Here is a 16,730-nt window from a genome sequence, read left to right on the forward strand (position 1 = left end):
AACAGAAGACGAGAGGGGAAGCCTTGTTCAAAGACAAAGTGGAACAAAGATATCAGAAACAACATGAAAATGCAGATGTTAAAAAGCATTCCTTTTTGGTAGTTGTTTCTTGATAACTAAATAACCCCCCTCTATGTTTAGCGAGATGTTTGAACATTTGCCATACCAAAAAATAAAAAGAATGAAAATTCACTAACTCGGTGTAATAAGCAGGTTGGGCAAACTATTCCTTGAGTATTGAAATGAAGTATTCTATACTGGCATCCGTCATTCATAATCCTCACAGGGACAGCTCCCAAGATATCCCCCTGCCTCAGCTAGTCAACCGACCCTTAGCGTTGGTGTAGAATGAGAGATGGCCGTAAGTGACGATAGCTTCGCCAACCAGGAGATCTTTGTCTGATGTTCTGAGAGTAGAATTATCTGTTAATCTGGGGGTGAAGAGAAGTGGAGTGAGCATGGGGGGACAGACAGGCTATTGTCTGCTGACCAACACACGCAGCCAACAGGATTCAGCTTGCACAGCTGCTGCAAACACAACTCGGGCATCACACACTGCACTGCACGGCCTGGGTTAAAATGTGTGCCACAGAATTTTTAATGCATCCTTCACCATTCCCAACAAAACCATTCCCAAGAAAACCCATAATTTTCTCTTCCACAAGTATCCCATGATAGAGCTAGAAAAAGGCCTTTGGAATCTTGCTAATTCCTCAGACTAACATCCCAATCAAGACAACTAAAATGTCCTTCAGACAATTTCAGCCGTTTCCAGGGGAGACGCGTCTCCCGGGATTAGTGGTGATTGGGATTCGGCGGGTTGTAGATCCAGTCAAGTATAATGAGCGCCATGCTTCCCATCATGAAAATTATTCCAGTCACAAGGAAGACCAAAGCCTGCAATTCAGAAGGAGTACATTAGAGAGAGGGGCAGAGATAAGGAGCAGCACAGCTTGCTTTAGGACAGTGTCCCGGGGTGGTGTTGTGCCTTGTATATTCTCAGGGAAAAATGGCAAGTCAATGTAGGACCCTCACTGGGAAAGGAGAGAAAATGTGAACACGTGGCGGGCGTACGGGTGGAGAAGAGAGTCACAGCATGCGAAAATATGGGCGTTGCCAAAAACTAAATGGCAAAGACTGAACGATGTAGGCAACACTCATGACCCCTCAGATAGGAAGAGTAGTGTGTGTGACACAATTGATAAGCCATACGGATAAAACGGAAGCCCAGTGTGTGTTGGTCATTTCTGAAAAAAAGGAGCAAGTATGGGTATCTTTGTAAGTAGGAATATTGAGAGCACATCTATATTTCAGAAGTTTTAACTGGAAGTGTTCCTACATATACCACACAGATCCGTCTTCTAATTCTACCTGCTGAGGAGCGGCAGGTGAAGCTGTCGCTAGCATCGGTCTAGGAGACAACTTGACCCACTTTATAGCTGGTCCAAATGACAATGGGTCACAGCCAAGGTGAGTACTTTCCCCTGGGGGCGCTGCTGCGGACACCTGGGCAGGGTGGAGCACACAGTTGCCCTTGTGTCCCTAAGCACCCCAAGAAATGAATGAACTTCAAGGACCAAACTTGCATTTGGAAGTATACTTCTCAAGCCTCGATAGAAGACTGATTTTAACTGATAATACTTAATTAATGGTAAAATATCGATTGTGGTGTGTGTTTCTGTAGTATTTATCATAGAAAGAAAATGTGTGCTCCATTGTTCAGTAAGATGATATTTTACATCTGAAAAGATTAACTGGGAAATGATTGATCCCAATTTTTATATTGTAATCCAAACAGCAGAGCCTATAGGGAAATGAATATAAGGGAGATAGATAATAAATAGGTAGAAGGGAAATGAAGGCCATCTTTGCCCCTGTGAGTCAAGCAATTCGCAAGGGGCTGAAATTCTGGCATTACCCCACCACGGTGAAGGAACCTAGTACCTCATTATGTTACAAATCATATACAACCTGGCACTGGACATCGGAGTGTACATGGCATGCATGCCTGAGGGGAATTTACCATGCCAGCATTTACCACACAGGAGAACTCAACAAAATATGTAGATATTTGTTACTTGAAGGAGAGAAACCCTAGAATCCTCGGATGGTCACAGACCCTCTCTACCCCGCCTCAGCTTTTCTGTCTTGTCTCCTGCTTCGTTTTTCTGAATCGTGTGTGTTTTCTGGCTTACTCTTTTGAGTGCTGAAGAGATACTTATAGGAGGAGATATCACAAGTCTTACTTACCCCAATCTTCTGGGGTGATCTTAGAGGTTCTTTCTTGACGAGCTTGAGATAAAACGCAGCCGGAAGAATGAAAATCAGCATGGTGGCAGAAGAAGCCCCTGAGGAAAGAGATGCAGGGTGGGTTAATAGTCTCCCAAGGCTGGTTGTCCTAGAAAAGAAGGTTTCTGGAGGCCCAGGCTTCAGGACAAACAGATATAATGCTATCTTGGTATTCTTAGCATTAAAAGCAACATTTAAGCCATAGGTCATCCTGATTATTTCTTTCTATAATTGTCTTTATAGAGAAAATTAAAATATGCTTCATATCATAGCATCATAAGTATAACCATAAAAAGCACTGAGATGCCAAGCAATACAAGTTGCTAAAGACTTAGCAATATAACTACAAACTCAAGGGCTGAACACACCATGCATGCTTCCTGTCCGCTCTTACTTTGCAATTTGCCCACACCTGATTCTCTTGAAAGTTATTCTGCCCTTAAAGTCCAATAAACCCTTTGCCTGGATTGAGAAATTAAATGTACTAACAGACCCTGTGGTTAAAGGAAATAAGATGTTTTGGGCTATCAGCCTCCTAGTCCTCTAAGAACATCCTGAATACCCGATTTGACACAGACTCCAGAGAGCCATTGGTAGTCAACATCTGTTCTTACTGGTCTCTTGAAGACAAAACTACTGCGCATGCCCAAATTCGGCATTGAGGACAGAGCTACTACACATGCCCAAATCCTGAGTGGAAGACAGAGCTACTACGCATGCCCAAATCCAGTGTCCATCAAAAGGTGTGGGACTTGGCTTTTTGAGGCTCAGTTTCCTAATCTCTTGAAAAGGCCCGAGGACCAAATGGCTATAGGTGACTCCCAACATCAGTTGGGAGCGAGAGGGCACTGCCTGCGCAATCCCTGAACCCAGCAGGGTCTGGCGGGGTTCTTATTAGCCTAAAGGGGACTGGGAGCCCTGTCTACACTGCTCTGTCTCCGAATTTGCCATGTAAGGCGGTCTTAAGTCTGAGCAGGCCAAACAAAAGCCTTTCTGAGACTTACCTATGAATCCAAAGATGTACTTGATGGTAGGCACGAGGATGACCAGGATGTTGTTGAGTGCGATGATGATTGCAGCGATCCCGAAATGCTTCAGCCAGCTGAAGGGTCTCCTTGGAAACAGCAGTGTTATCACCGAAGTACGGATCTGCAACGAGGGTGTGCAAAGGCGCAGTCGCTTCTTTAACTTCTGTTTTTGATCTCTGCTACGGCTTTAAGTATTCTAATCTAATGCGTTTTGTTTTTATTTTAAACCCACCACACACACACAAGCCTACACACTTAAAAAAAATCTCTTGATTTTTTTTCTCACGTTCATTGTGTGAAAACACTCACTGCATAGCGCTTATCATCCTAACTGCTTCTAACTTTTTACAGTTGAGCAGAATTAAGTCCATTCCCAACGCTGTGCAAACTTCATGCCGATTTTTCATGTCTAGGGGTGATATTATTTTCCTTGGTTGCATATCACGCGTTCACTTTCTCGAATCTTAGTATTCTACGTAAAAAAAAAATAATCCTGGGCAGAAGAGATAAAGTAACAGCTTCGAGCAACTTAGAGGCAGTGAAGTCCTCGCTGATAGCTAAGTGTGTCTTATTCTCATTAGACTGGCTAAGCATCAAGGACAAGACGCCAAGGTGACCTACACAGACTGTAAAGCAATTTCTAGAGACCTGGCTTTTCCCTAATTTTCCATTTTATTTAACATTTTTCCACTGGTATTTTGAAAAAGAAAAAAAATGTGATACTTTTTTGTGTTCCCTCCTTCCTCCCACACACATTAATAGATTACAGATCCCCAAAAGGCAAGCAAGAAGTTAATAACCTCAGCATTCCTCAGAGGCCCTCCCTCAGTCATTTGCACATAGCAGGCACTCAGTAAATGCTGAGTTAAACTGACAGCAGGAATCTTTCCACTCCCTTTGGGGGTTCTCGACAGATTCCAGCCCCGTTTCAGCAGCTGAAAGAAGGATGCAAACGCTCAAGAGAGGCTCCATTTGCTGCAGAGCCCAAGTAAATGGTGTGTCAGGAGATAAAGAGGCCACTGAGGACAAAGGGACAGAGAGCCCAACACAGAAACATGCTTATCTCTGGCATCTGTTTATGAAGCCACTTTTTTTGGACTTGGTAGAATGACTCTATCTGCCTTACGATGTATAAGCCCTTCAGTTTAGCAAGAGCTTCCCGTAATTGATTCTCAGTCCCGAATGCTCAGGATGGTGTTGAGACGGGAGCTTACAGCAGAGACAGCAAACGAGAACTCCATTTTGTAGTATGTATGGACAAACCAAAAAAAAAAAAAAAACCGCAAGCTAAACGGCCCGCAGTTTCTCCTGAGGCATTCCTTGCATACCATACCGGAAAATTAAAGCCATCTGTGTGGGTCAAAGGGAACTCCATTTGTAGAGTGGCAAAGTACACAGTCCAGTCTTGCAACTGGCTTAACAGTGACTTTGTGAAAGGATTTAAAAGTTGGAATAGGGAAAAAATATGAAGTTCACTGTGAGAAGCAGGAAGAGGAAATCGAGAGAGTTCAACCCCTTTCCTTCAAGTCTTTGCGACAGCCTACTTTATGACCTGTGAAGAATGTCTGTCTGATATTGTCCACAAGCCTGTGGGCTTGTGATAAGTTTTCTCTAGTGGCGAGTGTTGCTCAAGGGTGTGTCTGACTCTGGGAAGTGAGCTGAATGTAGTAGACCCGTGGTTCCTGAAGACACAAAGCTTTTGTTTTTTGATTTGTTGTTAAAATGATGCACTGGAAACAACAACAGCAACAACAACAACAACAAACCAAGAAGAAAAGAAACAAACCAAAAACCGAGTCACGGGCTATCCTGTATGTTCAGGGTGTCTGAGAATGGACCCAGTTTCCTAAGGTCACGTGGTAGACTGAGGTTTGGCCGACCGAACCAAGAAGACAGAAAAGCAAGAATAAATAGAGCAAAGTTGGAGTGAACAACGAGGGCTTTGCTTTCACCATGAGTGAGCGGAGGAAAATTCCTTCTCAGGACTGAAGGAACAAGAGGAACATAAAGAGTTAATGGCCTCCTGAAGAGGGCAACAGCACCAGGAAGGAGGCCTGCTGAGAGTGTGCCAGGCCATGGAAAAGGTTAGAAGGGAACGCTTGTTCATTCCATGTCACAGAGCCACCTTTAAGAGAAAGCAGATCCAAACAGCTGGGGCAGCTCCGTTTACCCATGTCAGGACCAAAGAGGCAACTCAATCCTATTACCCACAAGGCCCTGGGGCTCTTCCCCTTACCCATGTGCCCCCTTTTCTACGGATGCAAGCGGATAGAGATATAAAAATGTGGGTGGGAGGCAGGTCGGGGAAGCCCCTAGCACCAGCCAGAGCCCCTGACCCAGAATGACTTTAAAAGTTTCCATGCAGTTTTAGGCAGAAAGTCCATTGTTCCTACAGTGTCTCCAGCCCAGTGTGGAGGTCATGGATTTGGCACAGCCTTGACTGATACCCTCAATAAGTGCGGATTCTCCCACTGAGCAGAAATGACTCCTCCATCATGTTACAAGGCTGCCTGGGCATAGCATTTTCGGAATACCAACTCTACTGGGCTTCCTGCCAGTGCCCACCATATTGGCATGCCTGTGTCGGTTCACGCCTCAGAACAGGAGACCTGAAAGCGGTACATGCAGAAGGGACGATTGCTCTGTGAGAAAATGAAATAGAAGTGGATAGAGAGCCTGGGCAGTGATCTTCTGAACGCATTATAGATAGAACATAAGCCTGTCCACTTAGGATACACTATAAAGGTTATTTGCTTTTCTGTTCTCTGTGGTTAGTTAGTAACGTGTGAACCTGACTGCATGAAGCACAGTTATGAATGTCGCCATCCATCCTCTGGAAGGAGGTGCATTCCATAGTGGACCCCATCACCATCACCAGCCCCGTGCCTAAGGAGATTCATGTGAAGCTGCTAAGGGAAGGTTAGCCTCAGTTAATTTGGCCTCCACATCTGCCCAGCAGACGTCACAAACGGCTCCTATATACCTGCGCTAAGAAGAACAGACCCAACCTAACTTGAGATGACAAATGGGATAGGAGAAAATGGAGCAGACAAACTCTTATCCTGTCGTCTAATAAAGAGCCTGGTTACCATCTGTTGCAAGGGAAAGAATGCAAAACAGTAGGGAAAACTAGTAGACTCGAACCCAGACTAGGTCTCTTTCGTTACTTGTATGTGGGAATATGAAGGCCAATCAAAGACCTTTCTTGGTGATCAGATGTTTCTGAATGCAAAGATCGCCATCCAAGAGAGCCATGTGGCATCCAGGAGAGCCACACCCAGTATTTGATTCACAGAAGTCCTGCCCTCAAGTTACAAGAAGCAAATAAAAACACTATCCATAACAACTCTGTAGGGGGAGGTGCTGATACGAAAGTCTGGTTCTCTGATTGGTTCATGATTTTGTCAACAAAGAAGGCTCAGAGCCAGTTGCTGGGCAGAAGGTACAGGTGGGACTTCCGAATCCTACGCGGCAAAGGCGGATGCCAGGAAAGAGAGGGAGCTTTTCTGTCATGCCTTGGAGGAAAAGGGACCCTGCAGTCATGTAAGGTCTTGAGGACAGCTAGGGCCAGCGGCCTCCGCTAGGAGCGGGTGGCCAAGGATGTGGCGGAGAGATGGGGTATAATGAATTGATGAGGGCATGTCTTTCCAGGCGGGAAATTCAGTGCCCAGCGATTGCTCCACGAGAGGCAAGCTGTAAAGTGACTAGCTGAATGTGTGTTTTTTTTCACCCACAGATTCAAAGGTCTCTGGTGGGGCTGGTAACAAGATCCCTCCTGGGGAAAGGGTCACAGGAATGGGCTAGTGGAGCTGTTGACTCCCGGAGGATAGAGAGGAGCCAGGACAGTGTTGGCGGCTTGGCGGAGCTAAGCAGGGAGGGAAAAAAAAAAAGTAAGCTGGGAGGTGCCAGAGCGCAGTCGCAGCTCGGGGCAAAGGGAGTAGCGTGGCTTTAAAACTACAAGCAACACAACCCTGTCAAAAACACATCAGAATTTGGCCTTTTAGAACTTCTTTGGGGCAAGGCAGGCGCCACTCCTCTTTCTCTGTCACCGTCACCCAGATCCATGTTCCCATGGGGTTAATGGCACATGAATAAACCAGAAAATCAGTTGATACATTCCAGGAAAGGCAAGATTCACTAAAAAAAAAAAAAAAAAAAAAACCATTTTTCATATCCAACACTGCTGGTTCATCCTCTGTGCGGCCACTATTCTGTCTGAGACTGCTGCTAACATTTACCTGTAATTGTGGCGGTGAAAGACCATCTTGTGCACAATGTTATACTGCTAAGTGTATACTATAAGTGAGGCTACACAGGAAAGGGTGGGCATTAGTTATTTTTCTGGATGTTGGTTCTTGTGCCCAATTTGGATCCTAACGGCATCCCACACTGACAAACAACTATAGTTCCGACGATCAGATCTAGCCCGGGACATTCGCTCTTACACAAGGTAAGAGTTTCTCAGGGGGGTTTGGATTTTCAAGATGTAATATCTTTCGAGGCTAGCTAGAACTCCCCATTCTGGCATCAAGCCTAGCATTAGCTCACCAGTTATCTGCTAGACAAATGACCACAGCCACATCCATCAATCTCTGGAGACCATGGCTCAAAAACACCGTATTAAGGGCCTCTGTGTAAAGCTAAGTAGAAGTATGTAACAAATTCCCTTGCACAAAATAATTAAACAACAATGCAGGTGTCTCTGGTACGTCAAAACTTCCCTCTCAAGTCTGAGTTCATTTTAAGCTAAAGTTCCACATATGACCTGCAGAATGCTCGCTGATATATTAGAGGCCAGGCGTTACTTAAGTGTCAAGTGCTAGCCACGATAGTGGCAGGGATTTGGTTTCATGTGCTCATGGAAAAGGAATGTGCCAAAATACACTTTCAGCACACAAGCTGCACTTAAAGTGACCACGGCACATTATTTAAGTGGCTCGCTTATGCCGAGTCCTGTGCAGAACATTTTGTACACAGCAAGGCTGGCTACTGAGTCGCTTATTTTTACATCGCTAAAATGGATGAGTAAACTGAATGTTTACAAAAGGGACAGAGTTGGCAGGGAGGTGAAAACCTGTGTTTGTCCCTGGGTGCGGCTCACATCCTCACCCGCACCAGCCCAATGCTGTGAACCCAGGACAAAGCGATACCCTGATTAAGCCAAGGAGCAGGGATCCCAAATGCCAGAAGGCACGTGTCCATTTTGGGGGAGAGGTCAAAAAAACAATCTCTTCCAATATGTTATCTAATGGGTCTCCTTCCCATCACCCATCAAGATGCCAGAGTCAATAACTGACCTGCAGATGCGGCATCAGCACAAATCGAGGCACAAACTGAAATACCATCAAAGCAAGACTCAGTGTCTCATTTCCAGAGTCAGAGCACGTCTATATATTTTATTAGTTTATAGATAAGAGCCCAAGCTCTGGGGGTTTGTTTTGTTGATTTTGTTTTTGTTTTTTAAGATTTGAATTCATGGGGCTGGAGAGATGGCTCAGCGATTAAGAGCACTGACTTCTCTTCCGAAGGCCCAGAGTTCAAATCCCAGCAACCACACAGTGGCTCACAACCATCCGCACACCTTTAATCTCAGCACTTGGGAGGCAGAGGCAGGCGGATTTCTAAGTTCAAGGCCAGCCTGGTCTACAGAGTGAGTTCCAGGACAGCTAGGGCTACGCAGAGAAATCCTGTCTTGAGAAAGAACGAACGAACGAACGAACGAACGAAAGAAAGAAAAGAAAGAAAGAAAGAAAAGAAGGAAAGAAAGAAGAAGGGAAGAAGGAAGGAAGGAAGGAAGGAAGGAAGGAAGAAAGAAAGAAAGAAAGAAAGAAAGAAAGAAAGAAAGAAAGAAAGAAAGAAAGAAAGAAAGAACTCTGACACCTTCTTCTGGCACATCTAAAGAGAGCTACAGTGTTCTTACATATATAATAAATAAATCTTTGGGCCGGAGAGAGCATGGCTGGAGGGAGCAGAGGTCCTGAGTTCAATTCCTAGCAATCACATGATGACTCACAAACATCTGTACAGCTACCGTGTATCATATACATAAAAAAACCAAAACAAAACAAAACACCCAACCAAACACAAAATAAATAAAAAAATAAATTTGAATTCATGTATTTTTCTCATACTTTAAAAGCAGCAACACTGCTATCTATCAATCATCTATCTATCTATCATCTATCTATCTGGTCAACCTTAAGTTGACCTACATTCTATGAGAAAATAATAATGGGCCAGGACCCAGAACTGCAAGCACATAGAAACCTAAGTTCACACCGAGTCAGAACATTGCCCCAATCCTTCAGAACTCCATGTACTTACCGGGAACAGCACGATGGGCACGGTCAGTGTCACTGCCACCAGGACTGCCAGGCGCACCATGAGAAGAGCCGTATCAAATGTGTAGACCTTGCTGTAAGCATGCAGCAGCTCGTCTTCAACGTCCCCTGAAAGATGAAGAGTTGGGGGGTGGGGGTGGGGGAGATTGCTGAGTCAGCACCAGCTCCTCACAGAAGCGTGTAGCAGTAACAGGAAGAGGCCCAGGCCAGCCTGGGCATTCAGACAGCTCAGAAAGCTGGAGGGTGAAGAGCTGCTGGGAAGCTTCTTGGGATGGTTTGCATCGTTAATAAATTTATATCTGCTATGAAGAGGCAGAACAAACCAGGACGACGTGTTCCTGTTAAGGGGGTGAAAAGCCCAAGCCCTCCCCACCAAGCTTCTGCCCACATCACCACTGTCCTCCAACCTGTCTGTCTGTCTGTCCAGCTAATCCTCATGCAGCTTCTTTGTACTCAGCGTGGAAATTTTAGGACTGCAACTCTGTGCGCTCACGTGCGTTTGCGCGTGCGTGCGTGCGTGCGTGCGTGCATGCATGCGTGGGTGCAGGTGTGTGTGTGTGTGTGTGTGTGTGTGTGTGTGTGTGTGTGTGTGTGTGATGTGGCAGCCAGAGGCTGATGTTGAGATGTTTTCCTCAATCACCTTTTTGTCCTACTTTTGAGGCAGGGTCTCTCACTGGACCTGGAGCTTTCCATGTTGGCTAGACTGGGGTGTCAGCCAGCAAGACCCTGGGCTGGATCTGCTTCCCCAGTCCTAGCACTGGAGTTTCCGACTCATGCCTCCGTACCCAGCTTTTACACAGGAGCTGGGGATATAAACTCAGGCCCTTGGAGGTTTTAAAGGTTGTTTATCTTACAAAAATCATTAAACAAACATGCAAGGATGAATCGATGTGATTTTTTTTTAAAAACTGGGTCCCTCGGCCATTTTACTCTAAGGTCTATCTGATGCCTTCTTTGAATAATAAATTCAGAATTCCAGACCCAAACATACATAGATACCTATGAAACCAAGATGCCACTGGTACATGGGTGCAGAGGAATCGCCTATAGTTGGTTTCCCCGCTGTTACTCTCCAGATGAGACAAAGGGTGCAAACATATTCAGTGGCATTGATTTTGACTTTAACGTACAACCAGTGGGGAGGTAATACCAAGTCAAGAGCAAGTGCTTGGTTAACAGTCAAATATTAACCCAAGGGAAAAGACCCCTGAGCCATGGCGGCTCTTCCCGAGTCATTTCCTTCCAATTTATCATGCACTCAATTTAACTTACCAAATCAGTTAAAAAAAAATACCAAATCAGTTTAAAAAAAAATGGAGGTTCCAGGAGGAGGAAGAACTACATTTATTTACAACTCTACATTTATTTACAGTCAATTTTCGAAATTCCAGTGTGTATGTACTATATGTACATTTCTTTTTCCATCTTAAAATAACTGATACGTTTTCCACAGCGTTGCATGTCTTGCAGTATGCACTTGACAGAACTCAAAAGACGGCTGTAGGCATTCGTTAAAAATGCCTATTTCTATCGACTCCTTGACTAGTGTGCGAGAGACCTTGACCAGTGTGCAAATATGATATAACACACTTGTATTTGATTAGAATCATCTCCCTATTGGACTACACTTTCTTGAAGAAGTAAATGATGTCAACTGTTAAGATGCCTTATGCCTGACAGAATGTTTAATGCATATTGTGGATATATATATATATATATATATATTCTATATACTATTGTATTATATAAATATTTTATATATAAACACAATTTAGTATAGTATTTGGAGGACTGATTCCTAGATTTAAGGAACTCTCTTGTATCCTTTGTTTCAGGAAATGATTACTCTAACAGAATTGAACAAAATGAAGCATACATTCTATTTAAAGCACTAAGATGCCCACTCTCACTGACTGGTAAGGGAGGAGCGGGTGCAAACCTGAGGACGATGGGCTTTTGCCATTTCCTGGCCACCACTTTTCCCTAAAAAGAGTTTTCCTGTATATCATTAAATTCATTCTCATTGTTTCTAGTCTGAGCTGGGCCAAGAAACTAGACAAATAATCATTTATACTTGGAGGAAATTCACTTACTTTGAGGGATTTGGGTGTGTGTGTGTGTGTGTGTGTGTGTGTGTGTGTGTGTGTGTGAAGCTGAACATCCATGTGCATGCATGGTTGGCACTGAGGGGTCTCCCTTAGCTGCTTTTTATCTTATTTCTTGAGGGAAACTCTTACTGAGCAGTGCTCACAGCTGTTCTTAGCTTAGCTAGCTTACAAGTCCCAGGGATTCTCCTGTCCCCACTTGTCTGGTACTGAGATCTGTATATAGGTGCAAGGGATCCAGACTCCGTTCTCATGCTCAGATACCAAGTACCTTACCTACTGAGCTATGATCCTAGCTGTACCTTGAGAGATAAAAGAAAAAGAGAACCAACAAGACTTCACAAATTGCTGAAATCTATTAACCAGGTGGATCCAGAGCCCATCGTCTTTGGAAAAATGGCAAAACTAAACAGCATGTTAAGAATGAATATACCATCTACAGACCATGCTACTCACAGAAGGAATTGAGAGCAATTTTACACATGCAGGTGATGTATCGGTCTAAGCACAAGAGAGAACGGCTGGGACTGGGTGACGTACCGTAGAAGCTCAGATAACCAAAGAGGGCGGCAAGAAGGTACATGACGAGCATGCCTGAGATGGAAATGTTGGACACCGTCTGCATCTTTCTGCGGGATCGACTAGGAAGAAAAGGAGCACCGAGCTTCAGTTTAAAAGCCATCCCTGCTCAGAAAGCCATAAGGTATGCTTCCTCATAAAGCATCGTTGAATAAATGAACATATTTGCAACTCAAATTAGGATGCTAGGACCAGGGCTGCCTTACTCTTTAAGCTCGCTGTAGATGGGAAGGACCTCAGGGTGGCAGACAAAAGCAAACGCCAGGATTGGGATTGCATAGGCCGTCTGTAAAACAAACACAACAGCGTATAGTTAGAGGCCCAGCTTATGTGCTGATTCCAGGGCGTCTCAGTTTATAAAATACAGCGACCACAGTACTCAGTGCCTTAGGGGCCTGTCACTTACCCGGGAATTGAACACAAAGTATCTGGGTTGGCATTTCTCAGCACCCTGGGCTTCGTACTCCACGCCGTTGCTGTGGAGAGGGCCTGCGACCTGCTTCTCATCCAGCCCAGCTGGGTTGTGGTGAGCGTAATCCATCATGAAGTTCACACCAGAGCTCTCCGAGTCATTAGGCAGCGAGATCATGTGGATCGGAAGTGTGTTGTTGAACGTCACATTTCCGTTATTGTGATCCAGAGCAGGCAGAGGGCAGGGTATTTGGAATTTTTTGTAAATCACCTAGAGCCAGGCATTTAAAAAAAATCGAAACAAAAGGAACAAAAACTGTCAAGCTTTGAGGGGGGGAAGCGATGGGATTAAAACCTGTCTAGGCAGCTTGAGGGGTGCAGGGAGAGAACTCAGGAGAGGATTTGCTTAGACTACCGGGGCCACAAAGACTCCTCCTAGCTTTGGTTCAAAGGAAAGAGCTGAAACTCTCATTGGCAGTGGTACATTCTAGCCAATAGTACCAGGCTTTGCTGAGTCCACTCCAGGCCTTTCTGGCTCTTCTGTGACAAAGATCATCTCTTCATTACATAGCATATCAAACTACTCATGGTGTGAGTCATCTGAAAGCCCTTACTCTCCCTTTTACCTCTCTGGGGGGAAATGACTTACAAATTTTGCATCTGTGATATTTCCAGGAATTTGACCTTTGTTTGAACTGATTTCTTCTTTAATCCCGCTGCAGCCATCCTCTCTTACTGGGGTAGAAAGTGCAAGAGAGCATGGCTGGTGCACACAGATAGAGCCCTAGTCTGCTCCTGTCTGCCATCCTCACCTTCCCAAACCCTGGAGCACTACCACGCTCCTTTGTCTTGAGCGTTCATCCAGAATAGGCCATTGGCTTGGACCTTGACATTGTGATTCAACTATATTTAAACCCATGACTGGTCCTTTTCTCATTTCAAACTAGAATACAATAAAATCGCTTGTGATGCAAGAGCTATTTCGTGCTAGTGAAGCACATAGGTAAAAAGGAGGACAAGGAGAAAACACGGCACGCCCGCCAGGCGACGAGGACCATGTCAGCTGAGCACTCACCACACTGACGAAAAACACCATGCAGGAGAGAGAAAATCCACTGGTGTAGCCAAGGTAGCCTAGGAATTAGCAGAAAGATTTCAGAGGGTGACTTTATCATCTCAAAAGAGCTTGCCTGTCAGTAGACAAAGTGCAGTCTATACTTCCAGTTAAATAATAAATTGATACCTAAATTTTTAAGGAGAGAGAGCGGGAGGATGATCCCCACAGACACAAATAAGACGAGGTAGTTGCCGTTGAGGTACCATTCCCTAGAAAAGAAAGAGAGAGGATGTTGGGAACAGAAAAGATCGACCACACGAGATGAGTATCGCGGAGAGAACATAGCTCATACCCAGTGTTTTCTTCAAGTCCCATGAATGCTCTGATTACTTCAGGCAGTTCGTACTTAATGATGAAGAGGTAGCTTGACATGGCTGAAAAGGACAAAGGGACACATTAGTGGTGGTCTGCACACCGCCGCCTCATATAAGCCAAGAGAAGTCGGAGCATTTGGGACATTGTTCTCCCTAGCACTTGGGACATTCATTCTCCTTGAAATGTCAAACATCTCATCCCTAAAGCAGAGGGGGAAGGCCCCATGTACTCTGTAGGGCTTCCAGGTCCCCTTCATAAGCAGATGTCTGTCCTTCATCTCATAAACAGGGCAGTGGCTGCTAACAGTGTCCGTGTTGACTCTGGGTTAAATCCAACTTGGGTTCTAAGGGAAATTCTGGTGTCACGTTCTCACTGTCATCCACTAGCGACCATCATGGACTGTGTTACGTGTGTCTCTGGGTGGTGGTCTGACAAAAAGAAGGCAGAGGCCAAATCCAAGAGAGCAGAACTGTAGGCCTCTGGCACTTCAATCACTCTAGCTCTCCCCAAGTGACACCTCTCTGGTCCTGGTCTCCCAGAGCTACACAACGAATCTCAGAGCAGTGACCAATGAAAGTCTTCTAGACCGATTGTAGAGTATAAGAGACAATAGCTTATCCCTGTTTTGTTTGTTAAGGGGTTGGTCCCTTTCCTCTCATTCCAGTTTCTCATTGGTCAAGAAAAATCACAGAAAGGGTCAAATTTCATCTACACGATTTTGAAAATATTATAAAATCTATAAGACCTCTCCCTGTATTCAAGTCTGTGTGTGTGTGTGTGTGTGTAAAGCAAACGAACAAACAAAACAGACAAATCTCTTACAAGAGAGATTTGTGAGACACTTCTTTTCCCAGTCCACCGCTGGGTGCCTTTTGATACTAATTTGTTATCTGACACATGGTCAAGGGTACAATTAGAGGTAACACTGAAAGTTGGGGGCTATAGCTCAGGAGTAGAACGATTGACCAGCAAGCACAGGGATCTGGGTTCTAGCTCCCACACTACCACAACAGGGAAAGTCCACTTTTACATAATAGCCGTAAGTGTGTGCTATACCCCTCTGGTGTGGCTATGGAACAGGCCTTTGAGTTGTACAGTGACCTCGGACTAGTTCCAAATTTGTCCCTAAGGTCCCACGGAAGTAAGATTTGTGCTTATCATTTCTGATGCTATTGGATTCTGTGGATTCATCAGTTGATCATCTCAGAGGTCTGGTGGTGACAGGTATATGTCCTTACCCTATCCTGCCGATCAGGACATCAGGGTTTTGACAAACCCAAGCTCACAGGGAAGATCATCCTGTTTGCAAAGGGCAGACCTTGTTTCTTCCCTACAGTCAGAGCGAAGTGATTTCTCCAATACCTGCTGTGTCTTCTGCCCACGTGGTTTGGTTAATCTTTACAAAGTCCTTGGCTAGAGCAGAATCTTACAGCGCGTAAACAGGAGATATTTCTGATGAGCTGGCTCACTGAGGGACCATTCGATTTTAGAGCTCATAACTGCTGAGTCTCGGTGATGTCACCACCGTTAATGTGTTTGGTCTTTGAAAATTCAGGGTGCTACACACCTGTGCGGGTAATGTCAACATCGCCCTGCTGATGCTAAGGCACGGGGGTGGGGGGAGCGAACGCCAATTCCTTAGGGGGTTGAAAAATCGAACTGTTCTAAATGTGGAGTTGCTAATTTAAGAGATACCAGTGGCTCCCCTTATGCCAAATCGTTAATCACATGAAACTGCCTGAGTGCGGGCATTTTTTTCTGGGGTGGTAGCGTGCAATCTTGTCTCCCTTAAAGCCACACTGCTTGTGTTTGCCGTGACACAGAACCCACTTTGATCTACATCTGGATATCCAGTAGGGGCTGTACTGATGCTTTGAACAGCCATGGTGCCATCACCCAGTCACTTGTCACAAGCTAGAGCGAGCATGAGGTGATCTTAGGAAATGCTTGATAAATTAAGTTCCCATAAGGCTGAAGATTTTAACGAAATGGAGAACCGGAGAACCGCCTCTATGTTGGGCTTACAAGCTCATGGCTCTAATCCAGTAAAAAAGTAAAATAAAATAAGATGAAAAACAAACAAACAACAACAAAGACAATCCCAGTGATTCTGGAGATGTCTACATAAGACTTTAAAAACATAAAGATAAATAAATGCATGCTGGGAACTGTGGGATTAGTTCAGTGTTAGGGATCACACGTTTTCAGGCCCCCATGGGTTTAGTTGTTGGTGGTGGATTTTTGGTGAGATTAAAAACTAGAATGTGAGCCAGGCATGGTGATGCATGCCTTTAATCTCAGCATTTGGGAGGCAGAGGCAGGCAGATTTCTGAGTTCAAGGCCAGCTTGGTCTACAGAGTGAGTTTCAGGACAGCCAGGCCTACACAGAGAAACCCTGTCTTGAAAAAAAACAAACAAAAAAAACAAAAAAAAACTAGAATGTGGTTGTTTTCCTGTAAAGCCGACTGTTTTGTTTATTTATTTAATGTTTCTTTATCTTATAGAGCATCCTACAGAGAGTTCAAGCACTCTGTTGAAAGCCGCC

At 44.7% G+C, this 16,730-nt stretch overlaps 1 protein-coding gene across 4 annotated transcripts in view; it reads right to left on the reverse strand.

Annotated features, from left to right (window-relative positions):
- Positions 1-569: 569 nt before the first annotated feature.
- Slc38a4 (solute carrier family 38 member 4) overlaps positions 570-16,730 on the reverse strand; it is a 59,299-nt gene continuing 43,138 nt past the window's right edge. For all 4 annotated transcript variants that reach the window (XM_021182869.2, XM_021182870.2, XM_021182868.2 and 1 more), the window contains exons 7-16: positions 14,163-14,244; positions 13,997-14,079; positions 13,829-13,887; positions 12,749-13,024; positions 12,549-12,628; positions 12,304-12,404; positions 9,642-9,766; positions 3,294-3,438; positions 2,251-2,348; positions 570-897 (exon numbers count right to left, since the gene is read on the reverse strand). In XM_021182869.2, coding sequence (XP_021038528.1) covers positions 796-897; positions 2,251-2,348; positions 3,294-3,438; positions 9,642-9,766; positions 12,304-12,404; positions 12,549-12,628; positions 12,749-13,024; positions 13,829-13,887; positions 13,997-14,079; positions 14,163-14,244 — 1,151 coding nt within the window. In that variant the 3' untranslated portion in view covers positions 570-795. The remainder of the gene's footprint in view (positions 898-2,250; positions 2,349-3,293; positions 3,439-9,641; positions 9,767-12,303; positions 12,405-12,548; positions 12,629-12,748; positions 13,025-13,828; positions 13,888-13,996; positions 14,080-14,162; positions 14,245-16,730) is intronic.

Source organism: Mus caroli, chromosome 15 (assembly GCF_900094665.2).
Source record: "Mus caroli chromosome 15, CAROLI_EIJ_v1.1, whole genome shotgun sequence".
Classification (NCBI taxonomy): domain Eukaryota; kingdom Metazoa; phylum Chordata; class Mammalia; order Rodentia; family Muridae; genus Mus; species Mus caroli.